The 20,550-nt window shown below is 44.3% G+C and overlaps 2 protein-coding genes across 3 annotated transcripts in view; both read left to right on the top strand.

The window, feature by feature from the left end:
- Positions 1–582, top strand: part of LOC307099390 (uncharacterized protein) — a 37,840-nt gene extending 37,258 nt beyond the window's left edge. The window contains exon 5 of the mRNA XM_079770877.1: positions 31–582. Within this exon, the coding sequence (XP_079627003.1) occupies positions 31–97 (67 nt within the window). The 3' untranslated portion in view covers positions 98–582. The remainder of the gene's footprint in view (positions 1–30) is intronic.
- Positions 583–7,200: 6,618 nt separating this feature from the next.
- Positions 7,201–20,550, top strand: part of SIL1 (SIL1 nucleotide exchange factor) — a 212,319-nt gene continuing 198,969 nt past the window's right edge. For both annotated transcript variants that reach the window (XR_013813523.1, XM_079770873.1), the window contains exon 1: positions 7,201–7,390. The gene's annotated coding sequence lies outside the window, so the exon portion shown is untranslated. The remainder of the gene's footprint in view (positions 7,391–20,550) is intronic.

Below are 20,550 nucleotides of genomic sequence, written 5' to 3'. Positions count from 1 at the left end.
TTGGTCGAGAATATGTTTGTATATTTTCAGAAAACAACTCCGAGACCATGTGGATTCCTGCAACAGAGAGGTATTGACAGGACTACTCCAGCCATGAAGACAGAAGAGAAGCAGTCCAGTGATGGAAGATGCTGACGTCGCCTTGCCATACTAGCAGTCAGCAGCTGTGCGTCACTGCAGGTTGCCCAGGACCAAACTAGAGAGGGTCGGACCTGCATTACCACCATTTGTCCACCATCCAGAACTGAAATATCATTGCTGACATGTACACATAAGGAACTGTTTGACATTGAAATTGGGACTCAAAAGAACTGTTGGCCCAGAAAGAAACTCACTACAGACTGATTCATTTGCCTTTCAGCATAACCATCATTGCTTGTCTCATTTTCGGTTCTTATAAGTGTATTTCTAGTAGCACATGATCTCACTCATCTAGGGGAAATGATGAACAACATAGACTGATGAACAAGAATAGACCCAGAGACAAGGAGGCATGGATAAGACTGTTGGACCTCAGAGGAAGGGTAGGGGAGGGTTGAGATAAAGGGGAGAGATCAACCAAAGGACTTGTGTGCATCCATATGAGCCTAACCAGTGGTCAAGGACAATAGGGGGGTGGGGGCATGCGTGGGGAGGGGTTTGGGATGGGAATGGGGGATGAGGACAAATATGTGATACCTTAATCAATGAAGAAATTTAAACAAAAAATAAAATAAAATGATAAAAAAAAGGCTTCATTCATGTCTGGTACCTTGGCAAGATGGCTAAAAGTCTGGGTTGACCTGGGCCTCTCTTCCTTTCTATGCTGTCTCTCCCTCTGGGTGGTTGGACTATTAAAGAGTGGCTCAATGATCTAAAAGACCAAATGAAAATTCTCAAAGATAGCCCAACTTATTCTGTACTTGATTGGTCAAAAAAATCACAGGCCAGCCTCGATTCAAAGGGAGGGGGAATATGCCCCACCTCTTAATGATAGGAGTGCAAAGAATTTGAGGCTAACTTTAATCTACTGGAAGACTAAAGTCACTCACTCATCTTTACATCCCCAGCTCTTAGCACAGCACCTGGCATAAGAACTCAATAAATTGTTAACTAATGGACACACTCTAATAGGTAGAGTCTGACCTATTTGTAATATGAAAATATTAGATTTGGAGCAAAAGGTCTACTTGGACCCATAGGAGCACTTTGTTCTACATGTTCCACTTTGGGGCTACCATGGGACCAGCACTGTCATGCATCTCTAGGAGTATTTGAACTTCAGTTTCTATTTTGGTTAATGAGGGGCAATAAACCTTGCATCCCACAGGATTTCTGTGAGAATTAAATGGTATGACGAGTGTAAGGAAGTGTTACAAACTGTAAAGTTCTATTTAATGTTAGGTTGTTATTATTGTCACTGATCCCCTGAGTCAGGTGTGGACAAGGCCAAAGGCTCTAGATCCCTGCCCTGGAGAAAAACCCCTCAGCTCCACTCCATTCTCCAACTCTTACCTCTGCCAGTTCCTGAGGAATAGACATTATGAGAATGAAGCAGTGTTCCTATGGCTATGCAACCCAGTTTCAGCTAGGGAAGATTTATTTCCCCACAGTGGTTCTAATGATGGTTCGATGGGTCTCATAATTCCATAATGATCTTGGTGCCAATGCCTCCCACCCTGGGCATCTCTGCAGAGGCTGTGGGGAAATGCTTAGGCACACTAGCTAAACAAATAAGAATGATTAGTTGCATGTGACTAGCCTCTTGTCGCCTGAGCCAGCCTATTGTGTACTCCAACATATGGAGTAATAAAGACGCTGCTGAGAAAAACTACATTGAATTTGTCATCCTCACCCAGCTCAGAGAATGCAATTTTCCTTTCCCCAGAAGAGCCTCCCTGAAACCTTCTGTCCCAGAGACACTTCATACTGTTCATTTCCTGTGCATCTCATTTTTGACTGGAAGGAGGGTTTGTCTGCCTGAGTAATACCTCTTTTTCCAACTTTTCCACAAAAGCTCCTATACAGCCTGGGCATGATGTGTAATGTGATGTGGCATGTATAGGTCAAGGAGTGGGATAATTACTTAGACGTAGGGACATAAAGCAGGATCTCCCGTGTGAGTTTGTGAGTATATGCATTTCTGTGTGATTTAACTTTGCCCAGCCTCTAGCACAATGCATGTATAGCCAAAAAGGCATGGAAAAGAATAGTACCAGTAGCTAAGAACTATCCAGCACTTACTGTGCCAGGCTTTATACATATCATCTCATTTAATATCTATTTTATAGATAAGGAAACACCCCTCTAAGGTTGGTTAGGGTTAAGCAACTTGCTTAATAGTGAGGGGCAGTCAGTACTTGAACCTAGGTCTGTACAATTCTAAAGCCTGTTCTTAAACTGTTCCACAATCCACAATCCAGGATCTCTGCTGACAGTGATGTTGGATTCAAAGAACGAATGTTCTGAGACATGCCACATGGCAAGCCTTATTCTTCACACTTGATTTCCCAAAGATTTTGTGCTTGGGAACCTTTATTAAGAACAGTGTCAGAGGAGAGGAGAGTTCTCCCTTTATTGGCTTGCTGACTCAGGACTATGCTGGCATGGTCAGGCACTGTGCCCACTATGCCCTGACCCTTGTGTTGGGGTGGACACAGAGTGGACCAGGGAGAGGGCCATAGACAGCCCTGCAGTGGCCTGGTTCTTAGAGTTCTTCCAGGTGTATATGTGGGGGTGGAGATTGCAATGAACTATTCAAGTCAACCTGGCTCACCCCAAATTTGGTATGTAGAGTTAAACTGTCTCATCCAGTCAGACATACTGGTGTGATGCAGGCGACAAGAGTGAGAGAACAAGTGGTGTAGGAGGAGGAGAGATGAGAGAGTAGTCTGTCTTCAAACCGGTCACCTGGGTTCCAACTCCAGTTCCTGCCTGTCTGTCTTTACATCAGGTCTGGGCAAACCTGAACTGCTCTGTATGATGAAGAGGTGAGGAATTTGGAAGCTTGAGGAGAAAAGCCAGGAAAAGGAGATGTGAACTAGCCAGCTAGGTGCTGTGCAAAGGAAAGAAATGGCAAAAAAAAAAAATGATCTGCGGTGGTGATATAGGTGAGACAAGGACTTGGGAGGAAAGAACTGCTTAAGTAGGCTTTCAAGTTGCTGTGGGATTGTGTGGTTTATCTATTTATTTTACCATTATCCAACCATTTTTTTAAATATGTTTTTATTGACTTCAGAGAGGAAGGGAGAGGGAGATAGAAACATCAATGATGGAAGAGACTCATTGATTGGCTGCCTCTTGCACACCCCCTACTGGGGATCAAGCCCTCAGCCTGGGCATGTGTCCTTGACCAGAATCGAACCCAGGACCCTTCAGTCCGCAGGCCGTCGCTCTATCCACTGAGCCAAACTGGCTAGGGCTTTTTTTTTTTATTATTGATTTTTTTTTTTTTTTTTTTTTAGAGAGGCAGGGATAGAAACATCAATGTGAGAGAGAAACATCAATCGGTTACCTCCCACACATGCCCCAACTAGGGATCGAACCCACAACCTAGGTATGTGCCCTGACTTGGAATTGAACCCGCAACCTTTTGGTGTATGGGATGATGCTCCAACCAACTGAATCACCTTGCCAGGGTGATGGGATGTGCAGATTTAACATTTTCATTCATCACCGTTACAATACCTTTAGTAAATTCAGTGTTTCACATTGATGTTTTTTCAGGTATGGGCTCTTGATGGGGAAATGGAGCAGGCTGAGGGGACAGCTGACATCTAGGTTATATTCCATCTGTCCCCAATCAGGTTTTCTTAGGATCTCTGATTGGTTTTCAAGACTACTCTACATGTGTATGTTTGTTTGTTTCAGTAGACACGTCTAATTGCACAATTATGTAAGTCATATGTCTATGGCAATGCACATATCACTGTATGGCAGTATTCATGTATGTGAATGCAGGATGTTTTAATTTATCTACATGTGTAAACATGTCTGCGTATTGGGTGTATGAGTCTGAATGTGTAAGTTGTGTGCATGAGTGTGGATGCTTGTGCCAGGGTGTGGGGCTTGTGGCCCACTGTACTTTCCAGAAGTGGCTTCCATGGTATATCCTATCTCACATGTTCTTTTTACAATGATACTCTTCCAATCACAAGGTGGGTTCTGTTTTGGTCTCCCTAAATATGAACAGACCTTTGTGACTCCATCAACCAATAGAATATGACAGAATGACGCTATATAACTTCTGAGATTAGGTCATAAAAATACCATGCATTTTTACGTATTATTCTCTTGTGATGAACAGCCATCAAGTTGTAAGGAGGCCAAGCAGCTACTGGAAGAGGCTACTTGTCAGTGTCCTGGCTGACTGCACCAGCTGAGATCCCAATCAACAGCCCTCATCAACTGCCAGCCACGCTAGTGAGCATTTTAATTTAGTCGAGTCACCCCAACTGACAGTACATGGAGCAGAGTCAATTCTTCCCAGCCAAGCCCTGTTCAAATTCTAGATAAATAGAACTTTCTATGATGAATGATGGAAATGTTCTATAATACGAACCATCCAATATGGCAGACATTAGTCATATGTGGCTATTGAGCAGTTTAAATGTGGGTATTGTGACTAAAAAACTGAGTTTTAAATTTTATTTAATTTTAATTAACTTAAATAAAAACACTACATGTGGTTATTGACTACTGTATTGAATAGTACAGTTCTGAAGAATTCAGAGAGGAGTTTTTGTTTTATCTGTAAACAGGGATAAAATCATCTACCTGGGCTGTCTGGAGCAAACAAGATGAATGTGAAAGAGTTTTACTCACATTAGGGAGACAGCAATGTGAACTAGAGGGCTTATTCTTACAGCTCTTTGCTAATATTTCTGTTTTACGGCCCTTGCTGGGCTGTTTTGATTTGATTTATTTACATTTCTGTATCTCTTGTCAGACCCTGAACTCTTTGAGGGTAAGAACCTGGTGGGACTGTTTCACACCTGAATTCTCACAGACACTGGCAGGCATGTGACTTGGTAGTCATGTTTGAGTGCATAAAATGTTTGGAGTCCAGAAGGGATTCCTGGCAGCAGGATTTAAAGTATGTGGTGAAAGCTAGTGGGGAATAGAGGAGTAGGAGCAGAGAGGAGAAGGCAGAACAATACAGTGGTGAGACAGAGAGCTAGGGATCCTGCTCCCCACACTCTACATTCTAGGGCTATCTGGAGAGAGCAGGGAGCCAATTTGTGAGGCTGGGATATCAGGCTGGTGGGAGATTAATTGAGAAAGGCTGATCAGAGGAGAAATGATCTACTCAAAACATTTTGCTTGCTGAGGAAGGCCAGCTTGATCATATAAAGCTCCGCCTAGCCAGGTGATGTGGTTTCCTTTGATTGATGGTGGTCAGGTTGTAGATGATTCCTTAAGCTCTCTAGTCTTCCAAGCTTTTGCTTTGCTGGGGAGGGGAAGAAAAAATGTGGAAGATCTCTAACAGAACTGCAAGGTAGAAATGGTTGTTTGTTTCCTTATTTAAAAGGAAAATATAAACTTATTTCTGCTCAATTCCAAGAGTAATACAGGGAAATAAAGAAAAGAGACTACTGTGACTCTACCCACCCACCCACTATGGTCTCTAGAGTTCAAACTTCCCACCTTTACAGTGGTCCTCCTTGTTTGGGGGCCATGAAAATATAGGCTGTCTGCTTAGGCTTGGACCTACACACTGGTTTCAGCAGCTCAGGAGATGAGTTCAGAGCTAGTTTCCCTGGGAAGGTTCTCAGTCAGGGTTTTCCAAGGTCTGGAACTGGGGGACACAAAATTTCCCTTCCCCACACACTTGAGCTGGTTAGATCTATCCCAAGAAGGAAGCCAGGCTTATGAGTGCTGGCAGCTCTGTGTCCAGCTGAACTCTTTTCTTGGCTCATACATTTATTTATTCATCCTAAGATTTGAGCTTATTCTATTTTTAAGCATCTTGCAGCACTTTATAACTTTTATCAGGCTTGATTGTAATTTACATGTTCATTCTGTAATTCATCACTGATGCAATAGATATTTTTTGAACTTTTATTATCTGTCCTCTGGTTCTAGCTATGCTTGCTGGTATCCTGAAAGTTCCATAGGAAAAGTGAGCTGTTCTCCGTCCTTTCCCACCCAGCCTCAGGGGCGTGTCCTACCTATCCAGACCTTTCTAATAAACTGGCGCTACTCATTCAACTATTGCCCAGGGGCTTGTTTTTCTCCCTCCCCAGGCTACTAATCAAGGTTTGTTCAGTGGCTGCAAAGTTAGTTTCCCAGCTGGTTGAAGTAAACATAATAAAGAAAGCAAATGAACTGCTAGACTCTCACATAATACACAGGAAAGGGAAAGGAACTCCAGAGACAAGTTGTTTGCTTGCTCTTGGGGAATACCTGCTGTTTGGGGAGGTCACTGCTTGTTTAGACGCTACTTTTCTCCACTCCTGAATGACCAGGAATCATTATCTGCACTCTGCGGGCCTGACGGAGCACCCATTTTATTGGTCAAGGGAGGCACGTGGAAGGCCTCACAGAGTAGTATCAAGAAAAGAGAACAGGGCTTTTGGAGGCACTCAAATCTGGCTTGAATTTCTAGTTCTACCACTTCTGTCTGACCTTGTATAAATCATTTAACCTCTTTACACCTTTGCTTCCCTATCTATGAAAAGGGGATGACAATTCTGATATTAGAAATGTACAGAAGTACAATGTATATGCAAGCAGTTGGCACCTATAAAATAAGTCAGTGCAGAGCAGATTAGAGGTGCAAGTAACTTTTATTTTTAAAATATTTGGTCGTTGTCAAAAATCCACACAGTACACAAATATATGAAGTAGGTGACTTGCAGGTGGCCTATTCTGCATGACTTTTCAAAGGACTATTTATTGTTTGAGTCTCTTGGCTTTATCCCAAACGAAGACCCGCCAGCTTGATTTATTTTTACTCCCCACACCCTCCTTTTTGAGGATCCTTCCCGTAGAAAGAAATTAGGCTGTTAGGCAATCACAGAAGAAACTTCCAAGTTCCACTTTGATGTAGCTTAGAAGCAAAACCAAGCCCCCGGGCTTCTTTTCTAGTCCTCTCTCTTTCGGCGGAGGGATACAGGAAAAAAATAAAGTTCCGGCAAATTTGCGTAGGGAGACGCCAGGGGGGCGGAACTTAATAGAAAACCGGGGACAGGCGGGGCTAATAATTCTAGTGCCGCAAGCTTCCGTGAGGGGACCGCCTGCTGCTCTGGAAGGCGGCAATTGGGTGAGGCGACGAGCCACGTAATAGCCGGGCGCTCACGGGTTCAGACTGTCGCCGTGGCGTCTGCGCATCAGAAGCTGGTTGCTGCTGCGGCCGCCTGGAATTGTGGGGGTTGTGTCTACCCCTCGGCTGCCCGGCAGGAAGCCGAAGGTAGGGGCGGTGAGGGCCGTCTAGCCCTGGAGCTGGGCGGGGGGCTCGGGGCACTGCCCGGCCTCCTCCCGCCCATGGCCCCGGCGCCTTCCCAGCACTGTTCTGGGGTCCCCACACATCTTGCCTAGTGTCTCCGAAGCGGGACGTCCGAGGGGGACCTGCGCTCCTCGTTAGTGTCCGCAGACCTGTTCTCCCAGCCCAACGGCCGCTTTCCCTACCTTCCCCCCTCAGAATGTCTCTAGTAACCCTTCTTAAATGTCAGGAGATGAGGCAGGGGGGGCGGCCCGAGACGGGCTTTTTGGCTCCGCATCTGTTTTAGTCTCCCTCCCAGTTCTCGTCTCCTGGCCTCAATTTGTGCATCTGTCTCTAACCGCTCCAGTGTTGACACTGGGTCTTGGCCGAGACCGCTGTCCTCTTCACCATATGGAATTACGCCCTTCTCCCCCCGTGGTATTTCTACTCCTGTCTTATGTTTTTCTTCATTCTGGTAGAGGAAGACATGCCTTTAAAGTAGGGGTTACAGACTTTGGTGTGTCTCAAATACCTTGGAGATTGTGCCTGTCCCTTGTCTCAACTTAGGTATTTTGGATAACGTGGAGCTAGAGCACCCGCAAGTCCTCCCCAGGTGGTTCTGATTCAGGTGGTCCCGCAATCCTGGCTTTGAGATTCTTTGTTTCAGAAGATAGAATCCCGTTGATATATGAGCCCCTGTAATGTGGCTTCAGGTGGGAAAGACCAGGAGTCAGGAAATGCCCTGCACCTGAGAGGCCAGAGGGGGCTTCCTTTGTACTGTAGAGCTGGAGGGCGGGTTGATGCCTTTAAACATATATATTGAGGACGCATACAGTTTTCTAATAAATATTTTTCAGTGCCTGGCTTCAGTCAAGCCCAGCTGGCTTTCCGATCTCAATTAAACAAAACTACAAACTGCTTTGGGGTTTGGGGTATTCTATTAACCCAGACTAGGTGGGCAGGAGGAGACTGAATCTTCCATTGTCTGCTAACAGAAGAAACTGATGTGTTTATACACATTAATAGTGTTTGTTTTGACAGTGCAAAAGATGTTTCATATCTGTGTGTCTTTTTAGCTCTCTCCCCACCCAAGCTTTTTTCTTTTTTGATAAAGATATAGTCAAATTTGGGGATTGAATAGGATTTTGCTGGGACCTAGGGCATGAGGATATCAGGATTGATGTTTGTATAGCATGGATCAGGACTTGGTGTGTGATTTCAGTTGAGAACATGGCCCTTAGGTTTTTTAAGAAGGTGTTGCCACATCAGATTTATTTTAACCTTTCATCTGGGTTAAACCTATGTACTGGGTAGCTGCTAAGTCTCCTTGAATTGATAGAGTGGCCTTGTGTGGTAGGTGTCCTATAGGGCCCAGTGGCTCGGCCTCCCCAGTCACCTGGGGAGAGTAATCTTGGTTGTATAGTGAATTTAATCTCCTAACACTCGTTGTTCTGATGAAATTGGCTACTGAAAAGATTGGCCCCATTTTACAGATGGTGGGAATAGGGATGATGAGGTAACCCAGGAATGAAAAGTTGCCTTGTACTCTGAGTCATGGTCCCCCCCCCCCTACCCGCCCCCCCCCCCTTTTTCTGCTCTCTTTGAAGGCCAGCTATTACTTCTCTGTAGAGGCCAACTTTGAACTCTGGTGTGTTTCATTGGCTCCAAGAAATTAAGTGAAACTGAAAAGTAACAGAATGGGTTTAAAAAAATAAACATGCCAGAATTTAATGCTTTGATAAGTGTTCTCCTGTAGAGTGGTATGTGTAGGTGTGGGTGGTGGGGGTTGAGGGTGGCATCACTTAATGTGATATGGCCATTATCCAAAGCAGTTTTGAAAATTCACTTCTGAAATTGTTTCCAGAGACATTAATAAGAGCACCATTCTGTATTTAAAAAAAATTTGTTGTTACCTCAAATAGGCATGGTTAAAAACTGTCACCTGATTTGTCTACAGATGACTTAATAGTTCTTTTGAAGTGGACATAGTGCTTTTTTGGAGTGTGGTAAACCTGAGTTTTGATTCTGAGTCTAATTCATCATTTATTAGCCATACGACCTTGGACAAGTTATTTCACCTCTTAGGCTTGGTTTTCCACTGCATAAAAATGGGAATAATACTTTGAAGAGTGATGATTCCACTCGAATCTACTTTTCAAGTGAATTTTCTTTCTCCTAAACTTTTTTAAAAATTGTTTTTATTGATTTCAGAGAGAGGAAGGGAGAGGGGGAGAGGTAGAGAGGGATAGAAACATCAGTAATGAAAGAGAATCATTGATCGGCTGCCTCCTGCAAACCAGGAATGGAACTGTGACCTGTTTCATAGGCCAATGCTCGACCACTGAGCAACACTGGCCGGGCTCTCCTAAACTTTAAAAAAAAAAACTTTATTGTTCTGATTATTACAGATGTTCCTCTTTTTTCCCCCCATAGCTCCCCTCCACCCGGTTCCTACCCCACTCCAGGACTTCCCCCCCACCCCCGCCTCACTGACCTCATCCATAGGTGTAAGCTCTTTGTCCAATCTCTCCCCACACCCCCCACAACCCCTTCCCCCTGAGAATTGTCAGTCTGCTACCTTTCCATGCCCCTGATTCTATTATATTCACCAGTCTGTTCTGTTCATCAGGTTTTTTTATTCATTTGATTTTTAGGTTCACTTTTTGATATGTATTTGTTGTCACTTAGTTGTTCATAATTTTTGTCTTTACCTTTTTCTTCTTCTTCTTCTTCTTCTTAGAGAATACCCTTCAGCATTTCATATATTACTGGTTTGGTGGTGATGAACTCCTTTAGCTTTTTCTTGTCTGTGAAGCTCTTTATCTGACCTTCAATTCTAAATGATAGTTTTGCTGGGTAGAGTAATCTTGGTTATAGGTTCTTGCTATTCATCACTTTGTGTATTTCTTGCAACTCCCTCCTGGCCTGCATAGTTTCTGTTGAGAAATCAGCTGACAGTCATATGGGTACTCCCTTGTAGGTAACTAACTGTTTTTCTCTTGCTGCTTTTAATATTCTCTCTTTGTCTTTTGCCCTTGGCATTTTAATTATGATGTGTCTTGGTGTGGTCTTCTTTGGATTCCTCTTGTTTGGGGTTCTCTGCACTTCCTGGACTTGTAAGTATTTCTTTCACCAGGTAGGGGAAGTTTTCTGTCATTATTTCTTCAAATAGGTTTTCAATATCTTGCTCTCTCTCTCCTTCTGGCACCCCCATAATTCTGATGTTGGTATGTTTGAAGTTGTCCCAGAGGCTCCTTACACTATCTTCATATTTTTGGATTCTTTTTTCTTTTGCTTTTCCGGTTGGGTGTTTTTTGCTTCTTTGTATTTCAAATCTTTGACTTGATTCTTGGGATCCTCTAGTCTGCTGTTGGATCTCTGTATATTATTCTTTATTTCAGTTAGTATATGCTTAATTTCTGATTGGTCCTTTTTCATATCCTTGAGGGTCTCACTAAATTTCTCGGAGGTTTCTAGAAGATTCTGAGTAACCTTATAACTGTGGTTTTTGAACTCTATATCCAGTATTTTGCTTTCATCCATTTCTTTCATTTGTGACTTATTTCTTTGTCTTCGCATTTTGGCTGTTTCCCTGTGTTTGTTTCTATGTACTGGGTAGCTGCTAAGTATCCTTGAGTTGATAGAGTGGCCTTGTGTGGTAGGTGTCCTATAGGGCCCAGTGGCTCAGCCTCCCCAGTATCCTGAGGTGGACACTCTTGGTGCACCCCTTTGTGGGCTGTGTGCACAGTCTTATTGTAGTTAACCCTTGATTGCTGTTGGTATCACTGGGAGGAATTGACCTCCAGAACAATTGGCAGTGATGACCAGCTGTGTCTACACTGGAAGATCTGTTGCACAGGAGACATTCTTATGAGGCAGGACTTGCTTCAGTGGGGCTTTGGTGCTCACTGAGTCTTCCCCTTGAGTGTGTCTCTTATGGAAGTGAAGAGTTGTAATCTGGTATAGTCTTACTCTGACCACTGGGTACACTGGCTCTTGGATCTCCAAGGAGGTGCAAGGTCAGCCACTGTCTGGGGCCGCCCAGCAGGAGCTACAGAGAGATCTGCAGATTCCTCCTCTTTGTATGGGGTTTGGAAGTGCCCAGACGAGGCCCAGCTGTGAAGCAAGGCAGGCTGCTGCTGCTGGGCCTTGGACCTTCTTTTGGAAACTCTGGGGCTCTCTGACCCAGCTGCAGTGTGACAGGTTTTAGGAGGAGAAAGGACAGGCCATTCATATGCAAAAGCCGATGTGCACAGCTTGGGTGGGGTTGTAAATTGGGAGGTGCGGGGTCTCTGGGAATCACCAGGGCAGAGCAAACAGCAATGCTGCCAGTCAGCTCTGCCCCGGAGAGGTCCCCGGGTCTCTGCGTCCTGCACTCCTCTGCAGGAATAATGATTGCTGCGAGCACTTCTGAGAGAAAGCCGCTCTCGCGTTCTGGCCCGATGCCAGACAGTCCAGTTTCTCCCGATATGTGTCTGGGTCCCCCAGAGTCTCACTCGGAACTGGAGTTCAGAGCAGTCAGGAGCTTGTATCTCCCTCCTGATGGAAAGAGCAGCACATCCAGGTGCCAGCACTTTCCGCGCCTCAGCACCTCTTACCAGTCTCACTGCACTTTCTTTACCTCTCTAGTTGTGGAACTTCTACTCAGCCAGCTTTCCCGTGATTCTGGATGGTAATTCTTCTGCCTTTCAGTTGTAATTTTGATGTGGTGGTGAGAGGCAGCAAGTATAGGTGTTTACCTATGCCGCTATCTTGGTTCTCCCCTCATTCTTTTTTTCTTTCTCCTAAACTCTTAAGAGTCCCCACGAGACTTGCAACCAGGGGAGCAATGGGCAGTGGCAGCTCATCCCGGGATAAACCCCTGAACTTGGTCCCAAGGCTCCCTTTTCTCTGACACCAGTGAGCTAACAGCAGCCTCTCCTTGGCTCACTTCTTTCTGATAACATTTCTGGAGAGCCAAAGCAGCCCCATCTAGGCTCTCTCCTGTTGCTTCTTCTATCTTAGGTCCTTCGTTATTTCACTGTTCCCAGCTTTAATGTACTCTCAAAAAACAAATAAATACTTTGAAGAGTAGTTAAATGAAGTAATACACACGAAAGCTCTTGGGAATAGGAATGCAATAACTCTTTTCATCATCAAAGAATGAAGATTGTCATTTTTTAATATTCTCATTAATAGCCAATCTGTAAAGGCAAGTTTTATCTTTTTCCAAATAGGTGATGCCTTCCAATCCTCTTTTTACTATGTTTGTGGATTCATGCTCTTCTCATCTAGCCTCTTGTATGTGTGTTTTCTTCATTATTTTCTATCCTTTCTTAACTGAAGCTTTGCTGCAGAGGCTGTCTGCCAGTGTCTTGGAGTAAGCCGCTTTCAGGAGAGCTAATCTGAACATTTTTACAATGCAATCCCTGCGGATTTTTCTCTGGGGCCTCAGATGGTACTTAGGTCATGCTCTGTAGCAAAGTGTTCTCTGTCTCCTGGATTTGGTGTTAATTTGGAGACCTGTCCTTGTGGAGGAAATCTTTTTCTTTCTAAGGGAGGATGAATACTTTATCCTTTTCTGAGTTGGTTTTAAGCTTCAAGACTTAGTCTTCCACAGATAGAGCTTCTTATTTTAATTATATGTGGCCTAAGGAAATATCCCGCCCTTTTCTTCATTTACTGGTAATTTCACAAAGGATTTTACTGCTGAATAGGGGAAAATACTAGTAGCCTGTTGCTATTCACGCTGGGCTTGGGCTAACCTCTGATTTCTAGCATCAACAACAATCAAGTTTGTCTTTGGGACAAAAACATCTAAAAGATTCAAGGTACTCAGGACACATGTGAAGAATCTCCCAGAATTTTCCTGGCTTGTTAAGGGTTTACACCTGGTATCCTCACTTGTGCAGTTTTCTACCTTGGAGACAGTGAGAATTCAGTAGCAATAGAACTATGTTCAGCCCAGACTGGTAGTTCTTTCAGGTTCCCTGAGGCAGCTCATTGACAAGGATAATGGTTGTGATGGCTGGTTATGTCTGCCCTCATTCATATTCATTCATTCTCTCGCTCTTTCTGCTTTTTGCTTTTATTAGCATCTGTTTTATGCTGAATTTACCCCTGGCCCATAAAAGTTTTGTTTCTTCAGTTTCACCTGGGATATCTTTTTCTTCTGTGCAAATCCCTCTTCTGGATTAGGAACAATATGCTCTTTTTCAGTAATTTCATTGTGTCAGGGAGAGCTCATTTATGGGTTTATCCATTCATGATCTCTGTAATTTCTGCACCCCATCTTGGGTGCTTTTGTTCACACAGATGTGGTCATTAAGCATCTAAATGTTAAATTCAATATTACTCTCTGCATTTTTAAGCATGTGCAGCAAAAATTTAGCACTCTTTTTGGACTATTGACCCCGTGTCCTGCCCTACCATTTGACCTGGACATACTTACCAACTCCACCATTGTAATGGCAGAATGGCACACTTTGCTTCTGCAAAGTGACATCTTTCAGATACTTGGTGGCTTCTCAGATAGGATATGCATATCCTTGATGGCCTTGCCCTCAATCTCTTAATAGTGCCCTTGGCTTTGGTGTTTGAGGCATTGAGAAGTGTCTTAGTAAGTTATAGGCTGCTATAACAGAATGCCATAGACTGGGTAGCTTAAATAACAAACATTTATTTCTCACACAGTTCTGGAGGCCTGCTGGTCAGGTTCTTGATGAGAGCCCTTCTTTTGGTTCACAGTAGCTGACTACTTGCTGTATCCTCATGTGGCTCAGAGAGTAGAGTGTGCCCTGGTTTGGTCAACTCTCTGTAAGGGCACTAATCCCCTCATGGGGGCCCCACCCACATGATCTACTCTAATCTTAACTACCTCCAAAGGCCCATCTCCAAAAAAAAAAGGATCACATTGGGAATTAGGGTTTCAACATAAGTATTTGGAGGGGGAGAGACACATTCAGTCCATAACAAGAAGGAAGTGGCATACTCAGTGCACAAGAACCATTCCATGCCAATGCCTTGGTGGAGATTAGGAGCACAGAGCTCTGAATCTAGGGCTGGGCAAATGGCATATTTCAATCTTGGCTCAGGAATGCTGCTGAAGTACGGTAAATCCTTCATGACAACCATCATGTTTCTTGGGGTCGCCTCATTAGTGAAATGAAAATGCCTGTATAGCTCTCTCCCATGAGGAGGGTGAACAACCATCCTAGTTTTCCCAGGACTGAGGGATTTCCCACATGTGGGACTTTAGTGCCCAAACCAGGAAAGTCTGGGGGCAAACCAGTACAAGTTGGTCATCCTACACATGACTATTATGCAAATTAATGACAATCTTTATGGAAACTGGGTCAACCCTTTGAACATCAGATGTTTCTTAACCTTTTTGTTTATTATCACTTTTTGAGTCTTTTCCTAATCCCTCCCTCCCCATGCCATCTGAATTGTAATACCACAGATATACTATGTATTTGTTTATGTACTGTGTAATAGCTATGATTTTTCTTCCCCAGCAATCCATTTTCACCCCCTTGGGGGCGATATTGCCCTCATTGAGAATGCATGTCTTACTTATATCCTCTCTCTAATCTATACTAATAAAAGAGTAATATGCTAATTAGACCAGGAGACCTTCCGGATGTCCTTTTGGACAAAGCCATAGTGGCGGGGCTGAGGCAGAGGCGGTTAGGGGTGATCAGGTCAGGAGGGGTGGGCAGTTGGGGATGATCAAGCTGGTGGAGGAGGTAGTTGAGGGTGAGCAGGCTGGCAGGAGGGGCCAGTTGGGGGCAAGCAGGCCAGCAAGGGGGGGCAGTTTGGGGCAAGCAGGCTGGCAATGGGGGGCAGTTGGGGGCAATCAGGCCGGCGGGGAGGGGCAGTTGGGGGTGAGCAGGCCAGCAGTGGGGGGCAGTTGGGGGCGAGCAGGCCGGCAAGGGGGGGCAGTTGGGGGCGATCAAGCAGGCAGGCAGGTGAGTGCTTAGAATCCAGCAGTCCCAGATTGGAGAGGGTGCAGGCCAGGCTGAGGGACACCCCTCCCCCGTGCACCAGGCCACTAGTCTTCTATAATAATAAAAGCGTAATATGCAAATCGACTGAACGACCGAACAGCAGAATGACCATCTGGACGACCACGCTATGACACCCACTGGTGCCAGGCCAGCCAAGGCGGGTGCGATGCGATTGGTCAGGGGCCTGGCCATTGCCCCATGATCACCCTGCAGAAGGAGGCCCAGGCCACCGCTGGCCGGGTGATCAATCAGGGGGCTCCATGATTGCCCCAAAGAGGGAGGCCAAGGCCACCGACTGGTGGGCTGCAGCGGGTGGGCAGGGCCTCCCTCTGCGGGGGCGATTGATCATGGGGCTCCCAGACTGTGAGAGGGCTGAGCCCCCCCCCCCCCAGTGCTGAATTTTGTGCACCGTGCCTCTAGTATAGTCATTGAGGCTTATTTTCTATCTAGTAGATCCAGCTGTTACTACAAGCTTTTTCAATGCCTCAAACACCAAACTAGTAAAGACAGGAAAGCATTATCTCATCTAATTCCCACAGCAGTCTTGTAAGATAGTTGGTATTATCCCCATTTTATAGATGAAGAAACTGAGGCTCAGTGAGGTTAAGTGATGCAGTGAGGCTTTAAACTCAGTTCTGACTCCAAAGCTCTTTCTATTGCACTGTGCTACACTCCCCCCATCCCCCAACCAGTAGTCTTGCAGTTAACAGGGCATTTGACCATTCAGCTTATTTTCTCAAGGCACTACTAAGTACCAGGCCCAGTGGAAGATGTTGGGGACACTAATGTGAAACAGTTCTTGCTGCTGAAGAGCTCACTGTTTTTCCAGGGTGGGAATGCCTTAGGGCTAAAAGCCCTTATTATTCTTTCCTGTTTGGGTTGTAGCTAAGCCATGGCTGGTTGTCATGGAAAGATTTGAGCTAGTTGGCCTTTAGGAGGGTCAAAACTGTGAGTTCGACCTTACTACAGGGTGGGGCAAAAGTAGGTTTACAGTTGTGAGTATGCAAAATACAGAATTTATTATTAATTATTGCATTGCTTTACATATGAACAGCCAACAAAAGTAGGTTTACAGTTGTGAGTATGCAAAATACAGAATTTGTTATTAATTATTGCATTACTTTACGTATGAACAGCCATAAACCTACTTTTGCCCCACTTTGTATATCTATTTTCCAACCAGCTGAGCTCTTTTTAATTTCTGAGCATGGTACGTTTAGGATGTAACCAAAACTCCTTAGCCACTACATATTTGTGAACATAAGGATTTCTGTTTTGCTCATTGATGTTCTTTTTTTTGCTAATCCTCACCTGAGGATATTTTTTTCCATTGATTTTTTTTTTTTTTTTTAAAGAGAGAGAGTGTAAGGCAGGGACTGAGGGTGGGGGAAGAGAGAGAGAATATCATCAGTGTGAGAGAGATACATTGATTAGTTGCCTCCGGCATGTGCCCAAACTGGGGCTGGGGATCAACCTACAACCCAGAAATCAAACCAGCGACTCCTCACTTCCCAGGATGATACTCTAACCGTACTGAACAATACTTGTCAGGGCATTTTTTAAGTGTTTTAAGTTTTTATTGATTTCAGAGAAGAAGGGAGAGGGAGAGAGAGAGATAGAAACATCAGTGATGAGAGAGAATCATAGATCAGCTGCCTCTTACTCAGCCCCTACTGGGGTTGAGCCTGCAAGCTGAGATGTGCCCTGACCGGGAAAATGGAACTGTGACCATCTGGTTTATAGGTGTACCCTCAAGCATTGAGCCACACTGGCTGAGCTTATTGATATTCTTAATAATTTGGAGCAGTTGTTTGCCCTTTTGTGAATTTATTCATGTTATCTATTGAGAGACTTGGAGAAGAAATGGTTGTATAGGTGGAGGTGAAGATGGGAGGAATGAGTTTTACCTGGAATTCTCCAGAGAGGCTGGAATTAAGTTTATCCTTTATTGTTTTTATTTTCTTTCAAATCTTGGACTTTCGAGTCGGTCCATTTACCATCTGCTTCTCTGTTGTTTCCTAGGCCTTATTTTTTCACAGCTGAACCTCCTGGACTAGAGGTTGGAGCCTTTGGGGAGTGTCTGATATTTAGCTCATGTCACATGTCATATCCACAGAGAAACTGAAAGGGGTATGTTTTTGAGGTCTGCTTGCTGGCTGTGCTTTCACAGAGAGAGAGTTCTTGATTATGCCTTTTAATGACCACTTGTCATCACAGGTAGAGGGATATCACAGCAGTCACTGAACAGATCCATGTCTAGTCACTTCTCTCTGCATGTATTCTGCCTCTTCTGTCTTGTGAGGAGAGGAGTTCTAGAAACTGGAATAATCTGAGATGCATCCCAAAGGTCTGGTGAGGAAGACTAATGCCATTTTAAATGGACATTTCTTTACTTTTGGCAATAGTTTCATGCATATGCCTTACATTTCTGTGAGGCTCCCAAGGTGGGCAGCAGCTACCTGACCAAACTCTATATTAGCAGGCTACAGTTCACTGGAAGTTACATAAGGTAGGACAGTCAATATCTATAAGATTGATTGTCATGCTTTGAATCCAGTGGATAGTAGACATTGGAGGTTTAAGGGGCCAGCTCATAAGCAAGGTATTTAAGGTTGAATTTTGTGACCCTACCCGTCTGATAGTCATGGGGAGTTGGGTTTGATTGTATTCATGAAGCAAAGTCTCCATCTGTGGGTGCAGCTCCTAAAGTCTAAAATAGTATATCTGGGCTGGAAGAAATCATCCTTGGGGTCTTTATATCATTTTCATTGAAGAAATCAGGGCTGTGCTTGGTTCATTCGCAGTTCCTTGGGTGAGTGAAAAGTCAGGAGATAGTCTTTCAGGTCTGTCGTTGCTCAATGTTGTAGTTTTGCATTTGGTGGATTCTTATTTTACTACTATAAGCCCGAAATTCATGCACAGGTAGAGTCCCTAGGCCTGGCTGGCGATCAGGACCGATTGGGGCCTTCCAGTTGCTGTCTGGGCCTTCCTTTGTTCTGCGCCACCCCCTGGTGGTCAGCACATGTCATAGCGAGTGATCAAACTCCCGGTCCCCTGGTTGAACTCCCGAGGGGACACTTTGCATAATAGCCTTATATATATAGATGACAAAACTGAGCCCCAGAGACGTGAAATGAGTGGTATACCTTTTTTAGGGCCATCAGTGTATTAATGGCAGAGCTGAGACTCAAGCCAAAGGGCTCACAGAGGGTGGCCATAGAATTTGTTAGGATTATTTAAAGCCTTGTAAAGATGCAAGAGACTATTGCAGTTAAAAATCACCAGAGAGGGAGAAGGCCCTTCCACTGACTATCTTGTCCATTATACTTACAATCCTCATTGTTGAGGGTTTTAGCTGTCATGCTGATTTTCTCCTATTCCTGTTGAAGTTTTCCTCTTGTTCTCATCCCTGATGAAATAGATTTGAAGTTTCCCCATTTTAGAAACAAAGAAATAGCTCTCAGGCCAGACTGCTGTGTGTTCTGTAAAGAACAGGGCCAATGCATCAGTGGGCCTTTTCTGGTGACCCAAGCAAACCTTTAATATATCTCAAAGGAAAAGGAATGAATGGTAGGTCAGAGTGGTTTAAAAACACTTTGGAGTCAGCTCACTTGGTTTCATATTCTGCTATCTACTTAATAGCTATCAGATAGAGAAGTTACCTATTTTTCTCTAAGCCTTAATTTCATGATCTGTAGAATGGGAAGAGTAATATTTACTTTTGTAGCCAATTAATTGAGAAAATACATATGGAAAGTGCTTCTCTGGCACAATTTAACTGCTCTGTATTATCATCAATAATGACAACAGCAGCAGTTGCCAGTTTCTGATCCAAGACTTGGTTAGAGATAAGTTATGCTGAATTCTATAATCAAAGAGTTTCTATGTGGATACAAATAAGAAGGTCCCTGGCGAGGCTTGCTGACCCTTCCCTCCCTTTCTTCTTATACAGGAAATTTAAATGTGTAAAATCCCAGCCTCTATCCAAAGGTCACAAATAGGTAGCCTATAGTTCAAATCTCAACCACAGACATGCTTTGGTAGCCCCTAGGGGTTTCACAAAAATCTGGATTTCTGGCTTTTCTTGTAACATGAGATGATGACGCCATAGAGCCACACTTACCCATGATAATGATAGGCTGAGTAGCAGCTGCCCCCACAGAGCACATGAGCACTCCAGTTTGACACGGGGCCACCATTCCCTAATGCCTCACACTGACTGTTCCCTACCTGGCCTTGAACATCTGAGCTGGAGACCCCTAGCCAGTGATGACAAAGGAGGCTGATCAACTGGTAGGAACAATAGCTGACCAAATAGCAGGACTCCGGCATTCACAAGCATTTATTAAACACCCTCTAAGAGCTAGGAACAGTGCTGAGGGCTGGGTACACAAAGAGGAATGAAGGACAGTGTCTGCCCTCCAGGAATTCCTAATCCAGTTGGAAAAATAAGACTTACTCTTAAGAACTGAACTGCTTGCCCAGCTGGTGTGGCTCCATGGTTGAGCCTCAACCTATGAGCCAGTTGGACAGAGTTCGATTCCCGATAAAGGCACATACCCAGGTTGCAGGCTTGATCCCCAATGTGAGGCATGCAGGAGGCAGCCGATCAATTATTCTCTCATTATTGATGTCTCTCTCTCCCTCTCCCTTCTTCTCTGAAATCAGGAGATTTCTATCTCTCTCTCCCTCTCCCTTCCCTCTCTGGCTGGGAATCAAAGAATGTTTCAGGGAAGAACTGGGATTTGAACAGGACTGTTATCATACCTCAAGCTTTCACATATTCATTCATTCAAAAAGCATTTATTGTGTCTATGTTATACTCAGCATTATGCTCCACACACAAAATAAAGCATAGCCCATGTACTTGAGAAGCTCATATAATAAGAGACAAAATTTGTGTGGAGGGCATAACCTGAACACTTTTGAGGGAGTTGTGGTGAACACCTAGCTTTGGTTGAGAGTGTCCTGTAATTTTCTGTGGGTAGTGAATTAGTCTCTTCAGCTGAGCCTTGTAGAGCCCCATCTATGGTCTAGGCTTTATTTTCCCGTGTATTCTGACCCTAAAAATATGGTGATTTTTGTTCTTTTTGCCCAGCCTCCAATGAGGGAGGTTTGGCTATTGTTCCTGCTTCTGTTTCTAAGGCCCTGGTGATACAG

Source organism: Cnephaeus nilssonii (genome assembly GCF_951640355.1).
Source record: "Cnephaeus nilssonii genome assembly, chromosome: 5".
In the NCBI taxonomy this organism is placed as follows: Eukaryota; Metazoa; Chordata; class Mammalia; order Chiroptera; family Vespertilionidae; genus Cnephaeus; species Cnephaeus nilssonii.
Note: the sequence above shows the minus strand (reverse complement) of the source record. Positions and strands in the feature narration are given on the sequence as shown.